At 35.9% G+C, this 18,112-nt stretch overlaps 1 protein-coding gene across 7 annotated transcripts in view; it reads left to right on the top strand.

The window, feature by feature from the left end:
* The window catches only part of HMGCLL1 (3-hydroxy-3-methylglutaryl-CoA lyase like 1), a 307,566-nt gene that overhangs the window by 181,726 nt on the left and 107,728 nt on the right, over positions 1-18,112 (top strand). For 5 of the 7 annotated variants that reach the window (XR_011388663.1, XM_070073929.1, XM_002714514.5 and 2 more), the window contains 2 exons: positions 6,149-6,244; positions 8,722-8,870. Coding sequence is in view for 6 of the 7 variants with exons in the window: in XM_070073929.1 (XP_069930030.1) it covers positions 6,149-6,244; positions 8,722-8,870 (245 nt within the window). In the remaining variant the exon portion in view is untranslated. The remainder of the gene's footprint in view (positions 1-6,148; positions 6,245-8,721; positions 8,871-18,112) is intronic. The other 2 variants (XM_070073930.1, XM_008263066.4) reach the window with 1 other exon arrangement.

Raw genomic sequence — 18,112 nt, forward strand, 5'->3', positions numbered from 1 at the left:
GAGAGTAATCTGACGTTTCTCTCTTGCACATTTTAGGATCTTTTTTTTATGTTTCACTGTGGTGAGTTTAATTACAATGTGTCGTGGTGAGGGTCTCTTTTGGTCATGTTTATTGGGGGTTCTATGAGCTTCCTGTACTAGGATGTCTCTGTCCTTCTCCAGACCCGGAAAGTTCTCTGCTAGTATCTCACTAAAAAGGCCTTCTAATCCTTTCTCTCTCTCCATGCCTTCAGGAACTCCTAGAACCCGAATGTTGGTTTTTTTAATAGTATCCTGTAGATTCCCAACAATATTTTTTAGATTTCTAATTTCCTCTTCTTTTCTTTGGTTTGACTATATCCTTTCCTGTTCTCTGTCTTCTAAGTCTGATATTCTCTCTTCTGCTTCACCCATTCTGTTTTTAAGGCTCCCTAATGTGTTTGTCATTTGATCTATTGAGCTCTTCATTTCATTTTGATTTCTCTTCACTATCACACTTTCCTGCATTACTAGTTTCTGCGTTTCATTTTGATTCTTCCTTAAAATTTCATTTTCACGAGAGAGATTCTCAATCCTGTCCAATAAGGATTTCTGTAGTTCAAGGATTTGCTTTTGAAAACTTCTAAATGTTCTTATCATAAATTTTTTGAAATCCGTATCTTGCATTTCTTCTATCTCATCATCTTCATAATCTTGGCTTGGGGTGTTTTGTTTATTTGGAGGCATCATAATGTCATCGTTGATCTTGTTCCCTCGATTTCTGTGTTTATTGCTTGGCATGGTTAATTCTGTTTCCCTCACTGTGAGTTTTTTTGTTTGTTTGTTTAATTATTATACTATGTCCATGTTAAGTGTACTGCCTGCTGATGGAGGAGCCTTGGAGGCTTGAGATGGGTGTGGCCTGAGAGCTCTGCTTGGTTCTTCAGGGTTACAGGTGTGCAAAGGTGACACCCTCAGGTTATGCGTGGTAAATCTCTCTTTGTTTATTTATTTATTCTTTTATTTTATTTTATTTTATTTTATTTTATTTTTTGTTCAGGAGGTAATACTGCAAGGCTGAGCAGAATGGATGGTATTTAGCTTCTCTGGCTTCTACCCAAAGAGTCCTGCTGAATCCCACTGGGTTGCCTAGGCTACTGAAATGTAGTCTTAACTCTCCCCTTTTATTATGTATATCCCAGCTCTTTGTCTCTTGCTTGCCTTTGCAAGGTTGGTGGAGAGTGGAGTCTGTCTGTACCAGTATGCCCCCACCTTTTTATTTATTTATTTATTTATTTATTTATTTATTTATTTATTTTTCCTTCTCTCCTGTAGTCTGTTGGACTTTCCCGCTTCAAAACCCGCATCCTTCTAAAATTCTGTCCGCCGTTTCCCAGCCAATGTCTCCGGTTGCTAAGCTCACCTCCGCTTCCAGCGCCGATGTGTGGACTCGGAGCCCTGGGCGTCTCTCCTCTCCCTGCTGGTTTCTTTGTCACATAGACTCCCCTTCCCGCACTGGCGCTCAGACTCTGCGGCTCCCACGGTTCGGCTTCCATGTGGTGGGCGACCCTGCTCTCCCAGTAGGTCCTTTGAGTCACAGAAAATAGCTCCGAAAGAGTTTCCTCTGCAATTTTTTGCTGATCCTTTTTCTGAGGCTACCGTAACTCCGCTTTTATTAAACTAAATTTTCCCGGACTATCGGTGCGTGCCCTCACTATTCCGCCATCTTGGCTCCGCCTGGATCTGTTTTTGTTTTGTTTCCATAATGTTGGCTATATAACAGATGTATAAACAATGAAATGAGTGAATATTCAAATTTTGAAGTGAGTTTTAAAGATTAGACTTAAAATCCTGTAATATTTTAAATTTTGGGAGCTAGCGCTGTGGCATGGTGGGTTAATGCCTTGGTCTGAAGTGCCGGAATCCCATATAGTCTCTGGTTCAAGACCTGGCTGCTCCACTTCGAATTTAGCTCTCTGCTATGTCATGGAAAGCAGTAGAAGATGGCCCAAGTCCGTGTGGGAGACCCAGAAGAAGCTTCTGGCTCCTGTCTTAGGATCGGCACAGCTTTGGCTATTGCAGCCAGTTGGGGAGTGAACCAGCAGATAGAAGACCTCTCTCTCTCTCTCTCTGCCTCTCCTCTCCTGTCTCTGTGTAACTCTGACTTTCAAATAAATAAATAAATATTTTTAAAAAATTTGTTAATTTTTATGACCCCTGAAATTTAACATTAACAGTTTATTAACCAAAATCTTAGAAACTCCCAATATTATTCTGTTCTGAAGTTTATGGACAATTTTTGTCATTATTACTGCATGATCATATGCATTATCTTGAAATTGCACTCATCTCATGATTTGTGTGAATGGCTCTAGCTGTACATTAGTCATTGCCATTGTCCAGAGAATATATCAAAATCCTAACTGTTTTGGAAAGGTCACAGTATTAAGTTACTAACCAAATATCAATAGGATGTCTAAATTTAATAACATCATGATAATAATAAATGAAGTCTCCAAATTTTAAGCTTCATATGACCTAAACTTTGTGATGTGATCCTTTGCATTTCTTTAAAACTTTCCCAACGTGTTGTATAAATAATAGTGATTATTTGGACATCTATAAAAAGTTGATGCAAAAAAAAAAAAAACCTGATTGACTATTGTAGGTCTATTTCATTAGCTAGCTGGACACAGGTATCACCATTCTGACAGCGTGTCTTACTAATGGCAAAGCATGGTACCAACAAAATCATGCAGAATTTTTATGATGTTAAATAGAAAGGCACAGCAAAATCATAAAAAATGTTAAATCAAACCAGATGTCGAAAGATTTTCTTAAAAATGTCAAAAGAGTAATGTACAGGAATAGTTAGGTCTGTTGTTTGAATAATAGTTAAACTTTAAATATTAGAATAACATCAGAATTGAAGTATACATAAACTCTGCAACAGAAAAAATTAAAGCAGGAATTTTATTCCCTTAATTGAAACCCGCTCTTTTTTATTCATTGTAATAAAATTATATCCTATCAGGATATCCTAAAGCTCTTACTTGCCTTTACTGAACAAGTTAAAACAATACTATAGGGGCCGGTGTTGTGGTAAAGCAGGTTAAGCCATGGACTGCGATGCTGGCATCCCATGTAGAAGATGGTTCTTGTCTTGCATGACCCACTTCCAATCTAGCTCCCTACTTATGGCCTGCGTAGGCAGTGAAGGATGGCCCGGATGCTTGGGCCCCTGCCACCCATGTAGGAAACCCTGAGGAAGCTCTTGGCCCCTGGCTTTGGCTTGGTTCAGCTCTGGCCATTGTGGCCATATGGGGAGTGAACCAGCAGATGGAAGATTTTCTCTCTCTCTTTCTGTAACTCTCTCTTTCAAGAACTAACTAATAGCTGAATTAGATTAAATTAAATTAAATTAAATTGAAGCAATACTATGACTTTCTAAATGATCTCATTATGATTGATTGCTTTTAAAAATGAAAAAATATTGATTTTTAAAATTCTAGTTAATTTATTTGCCAACATTTCATTAAGATATATTCAATAATTATCAAAGTTGAGCTTCCATGACCTGGAAATTAGATCAGTGTTACCTTAGTTTTCTAATTCTGTTATTGAAATAACTAGTTTGAAAGATTATTGCTGGAAAGGGCATTGTGGCATAATGGGTTAAGCTGTCCTTTGGAACACTTGCACCCTATATCAGAGTGCCTTGGATCCAGCCACACCTGCACTTCTGATACAGTTCCCTGCTTTTGTGCACCCTGGGAATCAACAGAGGATGGTTTAGGTACTTGGCATCCTGGCACTCACATGTGGAAACCTGGGTGGAGTTTTAGGTTCCTGCCTTTGGCCTGGGGGAGCCCCTGCTGCTGTGAGCATTTGGATGAGGAATAAGCCAGGCGATGGAAGATCAATGTCTGTCTGTTTCTCTGTATCCCTGTTTTTCTGTCACTGCCTTTCAAATAAATCAGTAAACTTAAACAAGTATTATTTCATGATATATGGTTTTCATATTGATTGAAGAGCTTTGTTAAATTATGGATTGTATGATAAAACTCATGACTGGCTCAGATGGCCTGTATTTCTTGTAGATTAAAATCTGGCATTTGCTCTACATGGTATTTTGCTTTTTACAATTCTGTTTTTGATTAGAGACTACAGTTCAAATTCCATATTTTCTTTTAAATATCACTAAACTAATTATAGGCTATACCAACTTTTCCCCTTCTGAATCTATGATCTGTGCTCTTACTTACTATTGATAGACTACTTTGGATTGCTAACTTTCCATATTATTTGTTTTATCTCTGCAGCTATACTGCAGATTACTTCAGTGCAGGGATCTTGCTTTCTCCCCAGAAAACGAGGTCTCTATTTGGATTTCATATAGGATCCAGTATAGTGCTTTGGGCATATGTGGTTGGTGGTCCATAAACATCTGGATTAAAGTCAAATGAGTTTAGAATGAGAGACCTGGCTTGTATACACTGCAAATTAATATGATAGACTGCGTACCATTAAAGAGTCAGCAGTGAGATAGGAATAGTGGAAGTAAGAATCCCATGTTATAAATAAGCAAATTTGGAGTGAATGAAACATGTGGTCTTAAATGTTAATATAAATGACAACCACTACAAGGTCCCTTTTTGCATGCTAAATATTTAATTTTAAATTAATTTAAAAACTTGTTAATTCAAATTATATTCACTAAAACTATTAAATTTAATTCGTATGACATTTAACTAAAAGTTGATAATATAAATGGACCAATAATAGTAAATGTTATAATATTTTACAGATTTTCAAAAGCATGCAAAAAGCATTTACGCTTTGACTAGTTTCTAAGCATTTTTCTTAAAACTAAAAATATTACACATTTATTATAACATGCCAAGATGTATAGTGAAAAACCAATAGCCCTCCATCTTCCATGACCATAATGAGGATACCAATTTGATTTGATGTATTTTTTCACAGCTTTCCCCTGCTCTTTTTCTGTACTATATATTATTATTATTATTATTTTTGACAGGCAGAGTGGACAGTGAGAGAGAGAGAGACAGAGAGAAAGGTCTTCCTTTGCCGTTGGTTCACCCTCCAATGGCCGCCTGCAACCGGCGCATTGCACTGATCCGAAGCCAGGAGCCAGGTGCTTCTCCTGGTCTGCCATGTGGGTGCAGGGCCCAAGCACTTGGGCCATCCTCCACTGCACGCCCTGGCCATAGCAGAGAGCTGGCCTGGAAGAGGGGCAACCGGGTCAGAATCCGGCACCCCAACTGGGACAAGAACCCCATGTGCCGGCGCTGCAGGTGGAGGATTAGACTGTTGAGCCGCGGAGCTGGCCTGTACTATATATTATTTATATGTTTATTGCTCACTTCATGATTTATTATTCCTAAATAGGAAAGGCTTACGTTTATGTCAATGGTAATTTCTCAATGTGATCCTTATGTGATCTGATTATTAGTTATTACTTTGTCTCATTTATAAATTTTGTTACAAACAATTTTATATTTTAACTCAAAGTTGAGGTTGTTTTTATAGATTCAGCAATTAAAGTCTTAATGGGGTGGGTTTGTTTACTGCTGAGTACTGTGTCTACTGTGTTCCTTTGTTCACATTATAGCCATTGATAATCCTGTAATAGTTCATATAAAGCATTATAAATAATATTAACTAAAACATTAGTGTTAACCAAATAACATATTAGTATCTCAGCTTTGTAAAAGATTCCTAACAGAGAATGCAATTTATATTTTACTACATAATATTAAATTTCATACACTGAAAATAATTGACATCAAATTTTCATGTGGGAGGTAAAATTTAGCATGTTATCTTTAAGACTCTCCCATATATCAGGATTACTTGAGGCTTAAACTGTGAAATGAAAAGAGAATAAGGGTTGGTCAAGTGGCAATAGAAGGCTTCAGAATCCCAGACTGTCTGTAATCACACCTTTAGCCAGATCCTGTTAGGTGATTTAAAGTCATGGTAGTTATTATGTATCTATGGCACTGAAAGCTACTTTTCTTTTAGCTACATTGGCTTCGTTTAGCTATTTGAAACATAAATGTGTGGAATGTAACTACATGTATGACTAAAACATCTGTGAAAAGCTAAAAATATGCTTGGTAGAATAGTCAAAGCTAGATTCATATGCAACTATTATGTGTTTAAGATGGCTGATCACACTGAAGTGATGAAAGGCATTCATCAGTATCCAGGAGTTCGCTATCCTGTCCTTACTCCAAATCTTCAGGGTTTCCACCGTGCTGTAAGTGTGCTGCTGCCCACGTTTTCTAAAATTGAAATATCATTGTTTTACTGATCTTGACAATGTTTGATGGATGTCATATGTAACTCACTTGTAATCCTATGCTAATATGTGAGAGTACTTCAAAAGTGTTGTGGCAAATGGAATTAGGAGAAAGAGAAAGTTTATTTTGATGCAGAAAGTTTAAAATTAATGCATTTTTTTCCACAGAACGCATTTACCACAAAATTTTGATGACTTCCCATATGCGTGTTAAGTCAAAAGTATTTGGACCAAAATAAGTTTGACTTTTAGTTCGATTTTTTCCAGGAACTTTTTTGAAATCTCTTCAAACTCCCATGAGAACTTATCCGCCAAAACTTTCATTTCTTTGGTAGTGACTAAGGCCCTCCAGATATTTCCCTTCCAGTTTAACCATTTGGCGATCACAATATAAAAACACAATTCTCCATGAAATTTTTTGAAAGTGTATTTTGTGATTCCATCTTAAGTAGTAATATAGAATGTAACTTAAATATTTCTCAATGCAATATTATAATTATTAATAGTGCTGAAATGGCTAATTATTTTTGTCAACTTTTTTTTTGAACATCTTTTTGATTCTGTTGCTTCTTCTTTCAGGGAGAAACTAATTATGGTCATTGTATCTGCTTCTAATGACTTTCCCTCTTCCCCTTTTGCTGTATTTCTTCTGATCTTATGTGACACAGGGATTTATATGACAGAAATAAAAGGTTTAATAACTACACATACAAGAAGAATCACTTCAAGTTTATGTAAATGCTTCAACTATTATGCTTATTTGAGTCCATTGCAAAGGTCTTTCGGCAGCTTTTTTTTTTTTTTTTTTTTTTTTTGATAGGCAGAGTTAGTGAGAGAGAGAGAGAGAGAGAGAGAAAGGTCTTCCTTCCGTTGGTTCACCCCCAAAATGGGCAATACGGCAAGCGTACAGCGCCAATCCAAAGCCAGAAGCCAGGTGCTTCCTCCTGGTCTCCCATGGGGTGCAGGGCCCAAGGACTTGGGCCATCCTCCACTGCCTTCCCAGGCCACAGCAGAGAGCTGGACTGGAAGAGGAACAACCGGAACAGAATCTGGCGCCCCAACCGGGACTAGAACCCTGGGTACCGGTGCCACAGGCGGAGGAATAGCCTAGTGAGCTGTGGCACCGGCCTGCAGCTATTTATCTTGTCAATGGGTTTTTTTCACTTTTGTATTTGAGGCTTTACTGTGTGAGGTTGAGTTTGTGAGGTGCTATATACACTTATGAGTGTATAATGTTAGAACATTTATCTTGTTTGATTTGATATAATTTTTATTGCTTAGTTAAAAAAGAAAGAGCATTTTAAGAAATTGTATTAATGTTACCCAGTTCTAAAAATGTGAAGACTGCCTCTGCCTTACAAAAGATACTGACAGGAAAGGTTCAGGATGGCTTAGAAGGGCAAGGAATGGTGCATAACAGACCTTGGGCTGAGAATCAGTCATTCTGTGTTCAAAACATGGCTCTAGAACTTTCCTAATTGTGTGGTGTTGACTAGCTGTTTAGCTCTTTGTGCCAATTTTGTTCATTTATGAAATGGGCATAATGCTTAGTTTTTAGGGCTATTTGGACATTACAAAAAAGAATATAAAGCCATGACAACAGAATTGACAAACAATAGTTATTCACTAAATAGAATTTTTTTAATTGAAAGTTTGAAAATTCATTTTGGGCAAAGATGTAAGCTGATTTTTTTAAATGGGAAGAAAGATGATAAAGAGTTCTTATTTCCTCATAAGATATTAATCAGATCAGAGAGAGGTGGGAATGTTGGAGATACTTTAATAGATGTTCTTAAAAAGTCTAAGTTTTTAGGAGACTTGGCATTTGAAAACAAATCATGGGGAAAGCCTACAAGAAGGGTAAAGATGACAAAAGAGGCTAATGAGAAAATTTCTTAGACTGATATTCTGGATTTTGAGCCTGGCAATAAGATTAATGTGTTAGTTAGAGTATGGTTGTTACAGCCACTGTATGAAAGATTGAGGCTAGGTTAGATGTGGGAAACATTTTGGAAAATCTAAATGATGAATTTTATTGCTGGATTGTAGAAGGAAAAACAGAAAGCATTTGTTATACTTTATTTCAAAAATTGGTTTGAAAATTATGTTTTCCATTGACAATAAAGGTTTTATTGGAGTGCTAAAACTTTCCATAATTACAGTTAAACTTTTTCTGAAGGATAACATGTAACTTTTGAATATAGTCACCATGTTTTCCATGCCTCACAGACTTATGCATCTTGAACTTTATGCAGTTATTCTTTATAAAATAATTTACATTTTAAAATACTACATGTGGAGGGGATTGTAGTATTTAAACATTACGGTGAATATTAAAGAATAAAAGCGTGTCTTTAGAGCAGCTAATGTTTCTACTGTTATCACATTTACATTTTCAAAATTACGAACTTTTGCCTTTAAATTATATTTTTCAGGTTGCTGCGGGAGCCACAGAGATATCAGTGTTTGGTGCTGCATCCGAGTCCTTTAGCAAGAAGAATATTAACTGCTCCATTGAAGAAAGTATGGGGAAGTTTGAGGAGGTCATTAAGTCTGCAAGGCACATGAATATTCCAGTACGAGGGTACTTGTAAAATCCCACAAATTCATTTTCTGGGGTGCAAAAAATGTACAAATCCATGAGTAGTATTCTCTTTTTTTTTCCTGTTTATTTGAGGTGAACAAGTTTCACCTATTTCTTATACCTGCAAATCTATTTTATTAGTATCCATTGTTAGAACTTAGTTATGACTATCTAGAAAACTTTACTACTTATAAAATTCTGCCTAGGGTATTTTATTTGTACATTATTCAATCAGGACAGTAACTATTTAGTTACATTTTGTTAATGTCATTGTTGCTTATTAGTGTGTCTACAACTTGTGGAATCTGCAATGCAGTTGAATCAGAGGGACTAGCATACAGATTGGCCATCATTGACCATTTTACTAACACTCAATTATTCAAATACATCTCTTTTTTTATTTTAACCTACTGTAGGTTGATAAATTAATATAAATTCTTAAGAGCTTTGGGGAAGAAATCATTAAGTGTGGTTTTCAAATCTTTTTTTAAGCATGATGTTTTCTTCAAACAACAGCTTATATAGAATTGCAATAGAAAATATTCAGTATAAACTTTAACCTCTAAGCAGCTCAAATACCTTGAGCTCAACACCTGCCACAATGGGCCTCAACTCCCCTCCTCATGCCTGATTATTCTACCTTATCTGAGTGACCATGAAGCACCCACACAGCACCTTGCAGATCACTGTTTAAAAATACTTTAGGAAGGCTGGCGCAGCGGCTCAATAGGCTAATCCTCTGCCTACGTCTCTGGCACACTCGGTTCTAGTCCCGGTCGGGGCGCCGGATTCTGTCCTAGTTGTTCCTCTTCCAGTCCAGCTCTCTGCTGTGGCCCAGGAGGGCTGATAAGGATGGCCCAAGTCCCTGGGCCCTGCACCAACATGGCAGACCAGGAAAAGCACCTGGATCCTGGCTTCTGATCAGCGCGGTGAGCCAACCGCAGCGCACCGGCCGCAGCGGCCATTGGAGGGTGAACCAACAGCAAAAGGAAGACCTTTCTCTCTGTCTCTCTCTCTCACTGTCCACTCTGCCTGTCAAAAAAAATACTTGGGGGCTGACTCTGTGGCATAGTGGGTTAAGCCACCATCTACAGTGCCAGCATCCCATTTGTGTGCTGGTTTGAGTCCTGGCTGCTTCACTTCTGATCCAGCTCCCTGCCAATGCACTTGGGAAAGCAGTAGAAGATGGCCCAAGAAGACCCAGAAGAACCTCCTGGCTCCTGGTTTTGGAATGGCTCAGCTCCAGCTATTGTGGAAGTTTGGGATTTCTCTCTCATTTCTCTCTTTCTCTCTCTCCCATTTCCTTCCCTCTGTCTCTAACTCTGCCTTTCAAACAAATAAATAAACCTATAAATCTTCTAAAAGTACTTTAGAAACTTTATATAGAAGACAAATACAAACACAAATAAGTTTTCAGTCCTCCACTATTTTCTGCTGTATATCATATTATTTCTTTTTGTGCTGGTCCTTTTATCCTTGCCTTGTTTGTTTTGTTTTGTTCTCTAAATTTCATTGATCATGATATGGGTTATCACATTTTAATTCCAGCAGATCCTGGTTTGAAGTCAGTTATGGAAGAAAAATTGACCCAAGGTCCATAAACGCAGGAGTTTTTTTTTTTTAAACATGTATTTATTTATTTGAAAGGCATAGTGAGAGAGAGAGAGAGCTTCTATCTAATGGTTACTCCACAAATGGCTGCAGTGGCCAGGTCTGGACCAAGTAGAAGCCAGGTGCCTGGAACTCCATCTGGGTCCCCCTTATGTGTATAGGGAACCAAGTACTTGGGCCTTATTTGTTGCTTTCCCAGGTGCATTAGTAGGGAACTGGATTGGAAGTGGAGTAGCTGGGCTTCAACTGGCACTCATATGGGATGTTGGCTTCCCAGGTGGTATCTTAACCTGCTGTACCACAACATCAACCCAACTTAGGAGGTTAGAAACAGGATAATACACACGATTAACAGGAATTGAGACATTATGTGATTTTGGTGCTGACTTAACTATTTTGTGGCTCTTAAAATAGAATCATATGCAAATTAATGACAAGATAGAATAATAGAAAGCAGAAATGGAACAAGAAGAAAGCTGGTAGCTGCAACAAGAGACCTATAAGGAGGGAAAAGAGAAAAAAATCTGCTTTCAGGATCAGCAATTGCAGCGTAACTTGCAGCTAGGCCTGTGTGCTGTGAAACGTGCACAATGAATTGTTACTTAACAAAGAATTTATTTCTAACACATTGACTAGCTTTTTATTGAGTTTATAAATGTAGAAATGTGATAAACATGTCATCTTAATAAATTACGAAGTACAGCATGTTTAACAGAAATGCTGAGTGTTAGAAATTTATTATTTTAATTTTAAATTTTTAAGGTTTATTTCATTTATTTGAAAGGCAAAGTTACAGAGAGAGAGAGGGAAAAGACACAGAGAGAGAAATCTATCTTCCAGTTCATTCCACAAATGACGAAAGCAACCAGGGCTAGGCCTTACTAATGCCAGGTACTAGGAGCTTCATCTGAGTCTCCCATGTGTGTTCAGGGGCCCAAGGACTTGGGCAAGCCTCTGCTTCTTTCCCAGGCATATTAGCAGAGAACTGGATTGAAATGGAGCACAATGCTGTGCCCTTATGGAACGCTGGCATTGCAGGCAGTGGTTTAACCTGCTATGCCAAAATGGTTCCTGGAAATGGATTTAGATGCAGGTTGTAATTTCTTTACCTGAAGTCAGCAAAGTTCATAGTGGAAGGAAAGAGTCAACAGTTAATGAGCTACAGAACTTTTTATTAAATGATTTATTTATTTGAAAGGTAGAACAATGAGAGAGGAAGGGACAGAGAGAGTATATGTGAGCATCTATCTATCTAGCATATATCTATCCTCTAGTTCACTATCCCAAAAGATTGCAAAAGCCAGATCTAGTCCAGACTGAAACCAGGAGCCAGGAATTCCATCCTGGTATCACACATGAGTGGTAGGAACTCAAATACATGGGTCGTCTTCTGCTACCTTCACAGGCACGTTAGCAGGAAGTTGGGTCAGAAGCAAAGCAGCAGGTCCTCAGTACAGCACACTTTAATATGCAAGTATTAAATATCCAAGTCACAGCTTAAACCCTGTTTCACAACACCAGCCTGATGCAGAACTGTTTTTGTTATCAAAATACATACACATAATGTAAAGAACATATAAGAAAATTTTAAAAACCAAGATATTTTTTCTAAAAACATAAAGAGTGTCCAATTTTTAGGCAAAAAAATTATGTAACCGCAATCAAAAAGGAGAGATTCATTGCAAACTTCTAAATTCAAATACAAGTAAGTTGTTTAGTCTCTTTCCTATTAAAGAAAAGGAAAAGGAAAAACTGTATTTTATTTGGATGTGAGTTTCAAATGTGGTAATATTTAAAGTGATTCTCATTGAAAAGCTGAAAAAAAAAAAAAAAACAAATTCCTGTAAGATAAGTAAAGTGCTTTTGCAACTTTCCTTTCAAATAGGAAGTCTGTGTGTGCTTTTATATTGAAAGATCAATGTAAACATAAACTGTGCATAGTCAACTTTTTTCTCCATAACTTTCATAAAACAAAATAATTTATATAATTGAGCTAATAAAAAGCCAAAGTCCTCTTTAATACTCATTGTTTGACAATATCAGCCAGTCAAAAATGAAACTTCTAACTGTTCTATGACTTAAAAAGTTTCTAAGCTTTGATAAGAAAGTCAAGAAGTATTGATGGACATGAAGTGACCACATCAGTAGAGTACAGTGGAGACTTTCAGTAGAGTCACATTACATACACATTCTTATGCTTCCAATGCAGATTTTGTTTCTTTGCAGCACACTATTCATTTTTTAAAAGAAATATGCCTTTCAGTATGAGTTCACTAGCTGTTTGTGCAATTGAAATGGTTAATTTCAAATTGCCTCCTACAGGTTTTTTTTTTTTAAGATTTTTATTTATAGGTTTATATAAGAGGCAGAGAGACTGACAGAAAGAAAGTTCTCATAGGCTTGTTCACTCCTCTAATGCCTACCAATGGGATGAAGCCAGTTGTAGGGACCTAACTACTTAAGGCATCACCATGGTCCCCTAGCATATGCAATAGGAAGAAGCTGGAATCAAGGGTGTATCCAGGGTTCAAACGTAAGTAATTTGACATGACCAGCTTTTTAACCGCTAGGCCAAATGACTGCTTCTCCTTGAAATTTTAAGAATTTAACTAAGAACTTTTTATTACTGGAAATCTAGATTTCGGGTACTCACTATTATAAGTCGTAAGGCACTGGTAGTTCTTTAAGGAAAAGAACCGTGCACAACTAGTTGAAACCATAACAGATGATTCAACATGTCTTCCATGGTAATAGCTGCATCAGCATTACTTGATAGTCATCCAGAAAATTTATGTTGCCAGCTGTCAGATTTAAAGACCGTAAAGTAATACACGACTGCTTACATTTTTATAAAAACCGTGAACTTTGATATAATAGTAGTTTTTATTAGAGTCATGAAGGCTAGTGTTCATTTCCCCCTTAACCCATTAAAACACACAGATCACATGCATATACATGCTTTTAGTACATGCTCAAAACTTTTTTTCACATCTGGGACAAGATTTGGAAGACACCATGCCAAACTAATGACAAAAAATGCAGAGTAGGTAGCCATTGCTGCATATACATTATGTGAATGAAAAGTGAAATGTATACATTTTGGATATAATTCTTAAATGTGCAATTCATGTGACATATTTTTAAAACTACAGGTTATTTTTCTGTTATCTGTCTAAATTTGAAAAGACTAAGAAGGCAAAACAAACAAGTAAATAAATAAATGTCTGTGGTTTCCTCTAGTGTAATGGTATTTTTTATAAGAAATATTGATTAGTTTGCCAGAATTCTTTAAAACCTAAATGTCTCAAAATATGAAGCAGGGTTCTAATATAATATCAAATAAAATATTCAAGTTTTATTGCTTTTTATTTATAGTGAGTATCAACTTGCCTTTTATGAAGTCACATAATCAGCATGCTCACTCTATGAATTACAAAGTCAGCTTTCCAGATCTAAACTCATAAGTTGTGGAAAATTTTTAATGTAATAACATCTTGTAGTTCTCCTAAAAATGACCTAAATGATTTGATCCATGGCTAAATTCCTAAAAATCTAAACTAACAGTCAGAAACTTATATTTTTAATATTCTTCCTATGAGGCAAATCTAGGAAAAAATTACTCTTTCATTTAAAAAAAAAGTGAAAAAACACCTATCTGAACTCTACCAGTTGAATTTCTTCTCAAATTTAAAAGAAAGGTAAAAATGCAAAAAAGTGAAAACAAAGAGTAAAGGCAGATTAGTAATTAAATAAGCATATAGACAATGATTGTTTACTTTTGGATACAGAAAAACAAAGCCAGCGGTAAAATAGGATACCTTTTTTCTTTAGCCAAAATTTATTTATGACATGATTAATATTGATTCATATTACAAGGAGGTGATGAGCCAGTTTTTATAGAGTTTTAATGAATCTGGAGTGCTCCTTTTGCCCATCTGTTCACCTACTATTATCCACACTACCTACTTTTTTCTTATCCAAAGCCAAGGAGAATCCAATCTGATTTTAAAGACCCCCAAAGAGATTACATAACATATATTAGTGACCAATAACTTTGATGAAAGATGCCTAATGTTCGGGAATTTTTCCTGTGATTAATTGGTTTTCAGTTGGTTGCCTGGATCTATTTAATTGCCATCCTTTAAGATGCTAATCTTGTTAACCACTATGAAGTTACTGGTCTTCCCCTCAACAACACTCGCTGATTTTTTTCCTTTGAGAGAAGATTTAGAACTCAGCACAATCTTTGAAATCTTGCAGCTTGGTTGCTATGTTAGCCAAACCATCTAGATCATGCGGCACTAAGTTTTGAGTTTCCTGTCTATTATGCAGAATGTCATTATGGATTCTGATTCTTTCCTTGAAGGTAGTAGCAGTGTTCTTGAGTGAGATAATGAGAACTTACTTAGGACCCTGGGCTTTTGTTTTAATTTAGTTTTGTTTTGTTTTTTAATACATTGAAACGAATAGGCTTGCTTTCTCAAGATTGGGGTATCATTCCACTGGATGATTTACCCTTATAGAATTTACTTATGTAGATATAACCTCATCTTATAAGTGGGCAGCTTCTTGGTATTCCTACAGTTTCCTTTCCAACTTTTGTAGTTAAATTGAAGAATAGTAGTAAACTTGGATGAACAATTCAAATCATCATTTACCAAAATATGGCACATAAAGCTCTAAAAATGAAAGATCTGTTAAAACTATTTTTTCATATGGTTTGTTTGAGAGTTTATGCTTTTTATGGTTTCATGTATTATTCTAGCACTGCTGTGTACTACAACGACACACACCGAGTAGAAGATAATATGTGTAAGCTCTGTATAATAATGTCTAAATAGTCTTCATTTAGAGCTTTTTAGTAAAGAATGTGTTTTGTTATTTCTCATTATATTAGCAGTGATACTTTTATTATTACTTATTCCTTTGCTAGAGGATACCATATCATGTCAGGGCACAAAATATATTTATAATTTATATAAATAACTTCAAGAATGTTCATGGTCTTCCTAAGTTGTTGAATTAATATACATAGAGTTTTGGTTGAATGCCTTATGCTATTTATTTTTTTTCCTTTTTATCTGTTATATAAAGTTCTATATATGTAAGGGGTACCATGTGATATTTCAATACATAGGAATACTGTATATTGTTCAGTTTAGGATAAACATATCAATACCCTAATTCTATATCATTTCTTTGTAGTGAAATATTTTAAATCATTTTCTAGCTTTGTTTTAAAATATACAGTACATCATCATTATAAATAGTCACCTATCATTCAGAACACCGGAACTTCTTTCCGTTTTCCAAGTATAACATTAATCCACCTCCTCCCTCCCTACTCTCCCTAGCCTATGATAACCATCATTCTACTTTATTTTTAAATTTATTTATTTGAAAGAGAGAGGGAGAGACAGAGAGAGAGAGAGAGAGAGAGAGAGAGAGAGAGAGAGAGAGAAAGAGAGAAACAAGAAGTTTCCATCACTGGTTCAATTCCCAGTTGCTCAAAATGGCTGGGGATTGGTCAGACAGAAACGGAGCGCAGGGAACTCAAAAGCAGTCTCCCACGTAGGGCACAAGAACACAAAAACTTGAACCAAAACCTGCTTTCTTTCAGGGTGTGCATTCGCAGAGCAGTGGAATCAGGGGCAGATCTGAGACTCAAACCTGGACACTCTGATGTGGGATGAGGTATCCCAACTGATTAAGAAAAATGTCTGTAACTTCTTTTAATTTCTATAAGATCAAGTTTTGTGGATCTCATCTATGAGTGAGATCATGAGGTACTTACTTTTCTGTGCATTATGTTACGTGGAAGGTATGTGGTCTCAGTGCATACTCAATAGTCACTAATTATAAGTTAAAGTTATTTTCTACATGATTTTCCTTATAAGTTCAATTTACATAGTGCCAATATAAAACAAGTATTTAACAAAAAGTAAATATAAGAAATAGGTATGAAAATAGATTGTGTATCAAATGAAATAGAAGAATGAATATTAATAGTTTTTAATTCATGGGATCAATAGTTTTCAACTAAAAAGTTGAAATAACTATAAATTTCTTAGAAGCATTTAATTTTAAGTGGACACTCTTATTTAGAAATATTTTACTCACAAAGTCAGCACACAAAAACTATCTAGAAGAAGTATTCTGAAGATATATTGCAATATTAAATATATATTTAATTGTATTTAACTTTTTTCAAAGTAATTCAACAGGAAGCACACTTAGTATTAGAAATTCTTAAACTAATTCATAATTCATATTTAAAAGAAAATTTAGTTAGAGTCTGAGATGAGACAAGCTAAGAAGTTTATGTTAGGAAATATCTAACCATATTTTTCAAGGTGCTCAGTGATATTACATAAAAATTAAAACTATCGTTTAGGTGATACTGTGGGGAGGGTTCATGGTACAAAAACTTGCAGGCATCTGTATTAAAAAACATTAAGCAAGTTACCTAAGCATAGTGTTTCTTTTAAGTAGGGCTGGGAAAAGGCTCTGTTGTACTTGGTTTCCCATATTTATTGATTTCCAGAATTCTGTTTTCATCAGTCTGGTCAGGTGGCCTCTGCCTTTCTTGTCTCTGGATGCATCCATCAGCTCTTGATATTTGGAATGGATTGGCCAAGAAAATATAGTGATTTAACTTTTAGAACCATATCACCTAAGTGAGATTAGAAACTGAATTTAACATTGATGCTTTGGTTTTTATTAATGTTTTTATCAAAAGAAGACATGCTCTTGAAATTTATATAATGAAACTTTATACCTGGGAGTGTGAAATTTCTGTCCCATATAGCAAACTGCCTAGTGATATAAGTATTAACTATCTGAAATTTAAATTCACCCTTGAAACTTGGAGAGTTTGACTATGAGAAAGTACTAAAAGTCCAGAATTATGGGTCCATGAAGAAAAATCCTTTGAACCACATAGTTTAATTTGGTGAATAAAGAAGACTATTTGATGTAAAATCATACTATTTTATTTAAAAAAAAAGGCTATTTTTGAATCTCTTCTGATAACTAGACAAAAATATAAGCATAAGATTGTACTGAAACTGTACCTGAAGAAGCTGGCCCAGAGCTTTGGAAGTACATCCAGATGTTGACTTAGGTCGAGTTTGAGGGCTTGGGGGATCAGGGAGTCTACTATGCAAAGCCCATTTAGGATTGTCCCAAGGGACAGTTATAAGCATGGGGCTTTAATACCCTTCCAAGATGGCAGTGGGTGGGGTTGAGGCCATTTAAATGAAAATTAACCCAAGGATGCATCTTTTCAGAAAGTAAAAGCAAGAAGACTCAAATAAGTTAATCAGATTAGAGAGATAAAAGGAAAAAAAATAGCAAGCTTCAAAAGGAGTGGCAGAAATGAGAGATCAAGATAAAGGTAGTTTAAAAGTTGATCTGTAACCCGGCTTTTTGTCTAGCTTGGCTTATTTCTCTGAACCTAGGCTTGTATTTAGGGCGCAAATCTGAGCTTGCCATAAAGGAATTTTCTAATTGTGAACAGCTAATTAGATGTAATAAAAAGATACGGCTTTAAAGGTAGATGGATTTGGTTTTAAAGCCTGGTTCAATAGGTTATTCTGCTTGTGTTTTGTAATCTATTTAATTTAGCGCAA

This window comes from Oryctolagus cuniculus, chromosome 5 (genome assembly GCF_964237555.1).
Source record: "Oryctolagus cuniculus chromosome 5, mOryCun1.1, whole genome shotgun sequence".
NCBI lineage: Eukaryota > Metazoa > Chordata > Mammalia > Lagomorpha > Leporidae > Oryctolagus > Oryctolagus cuniculus.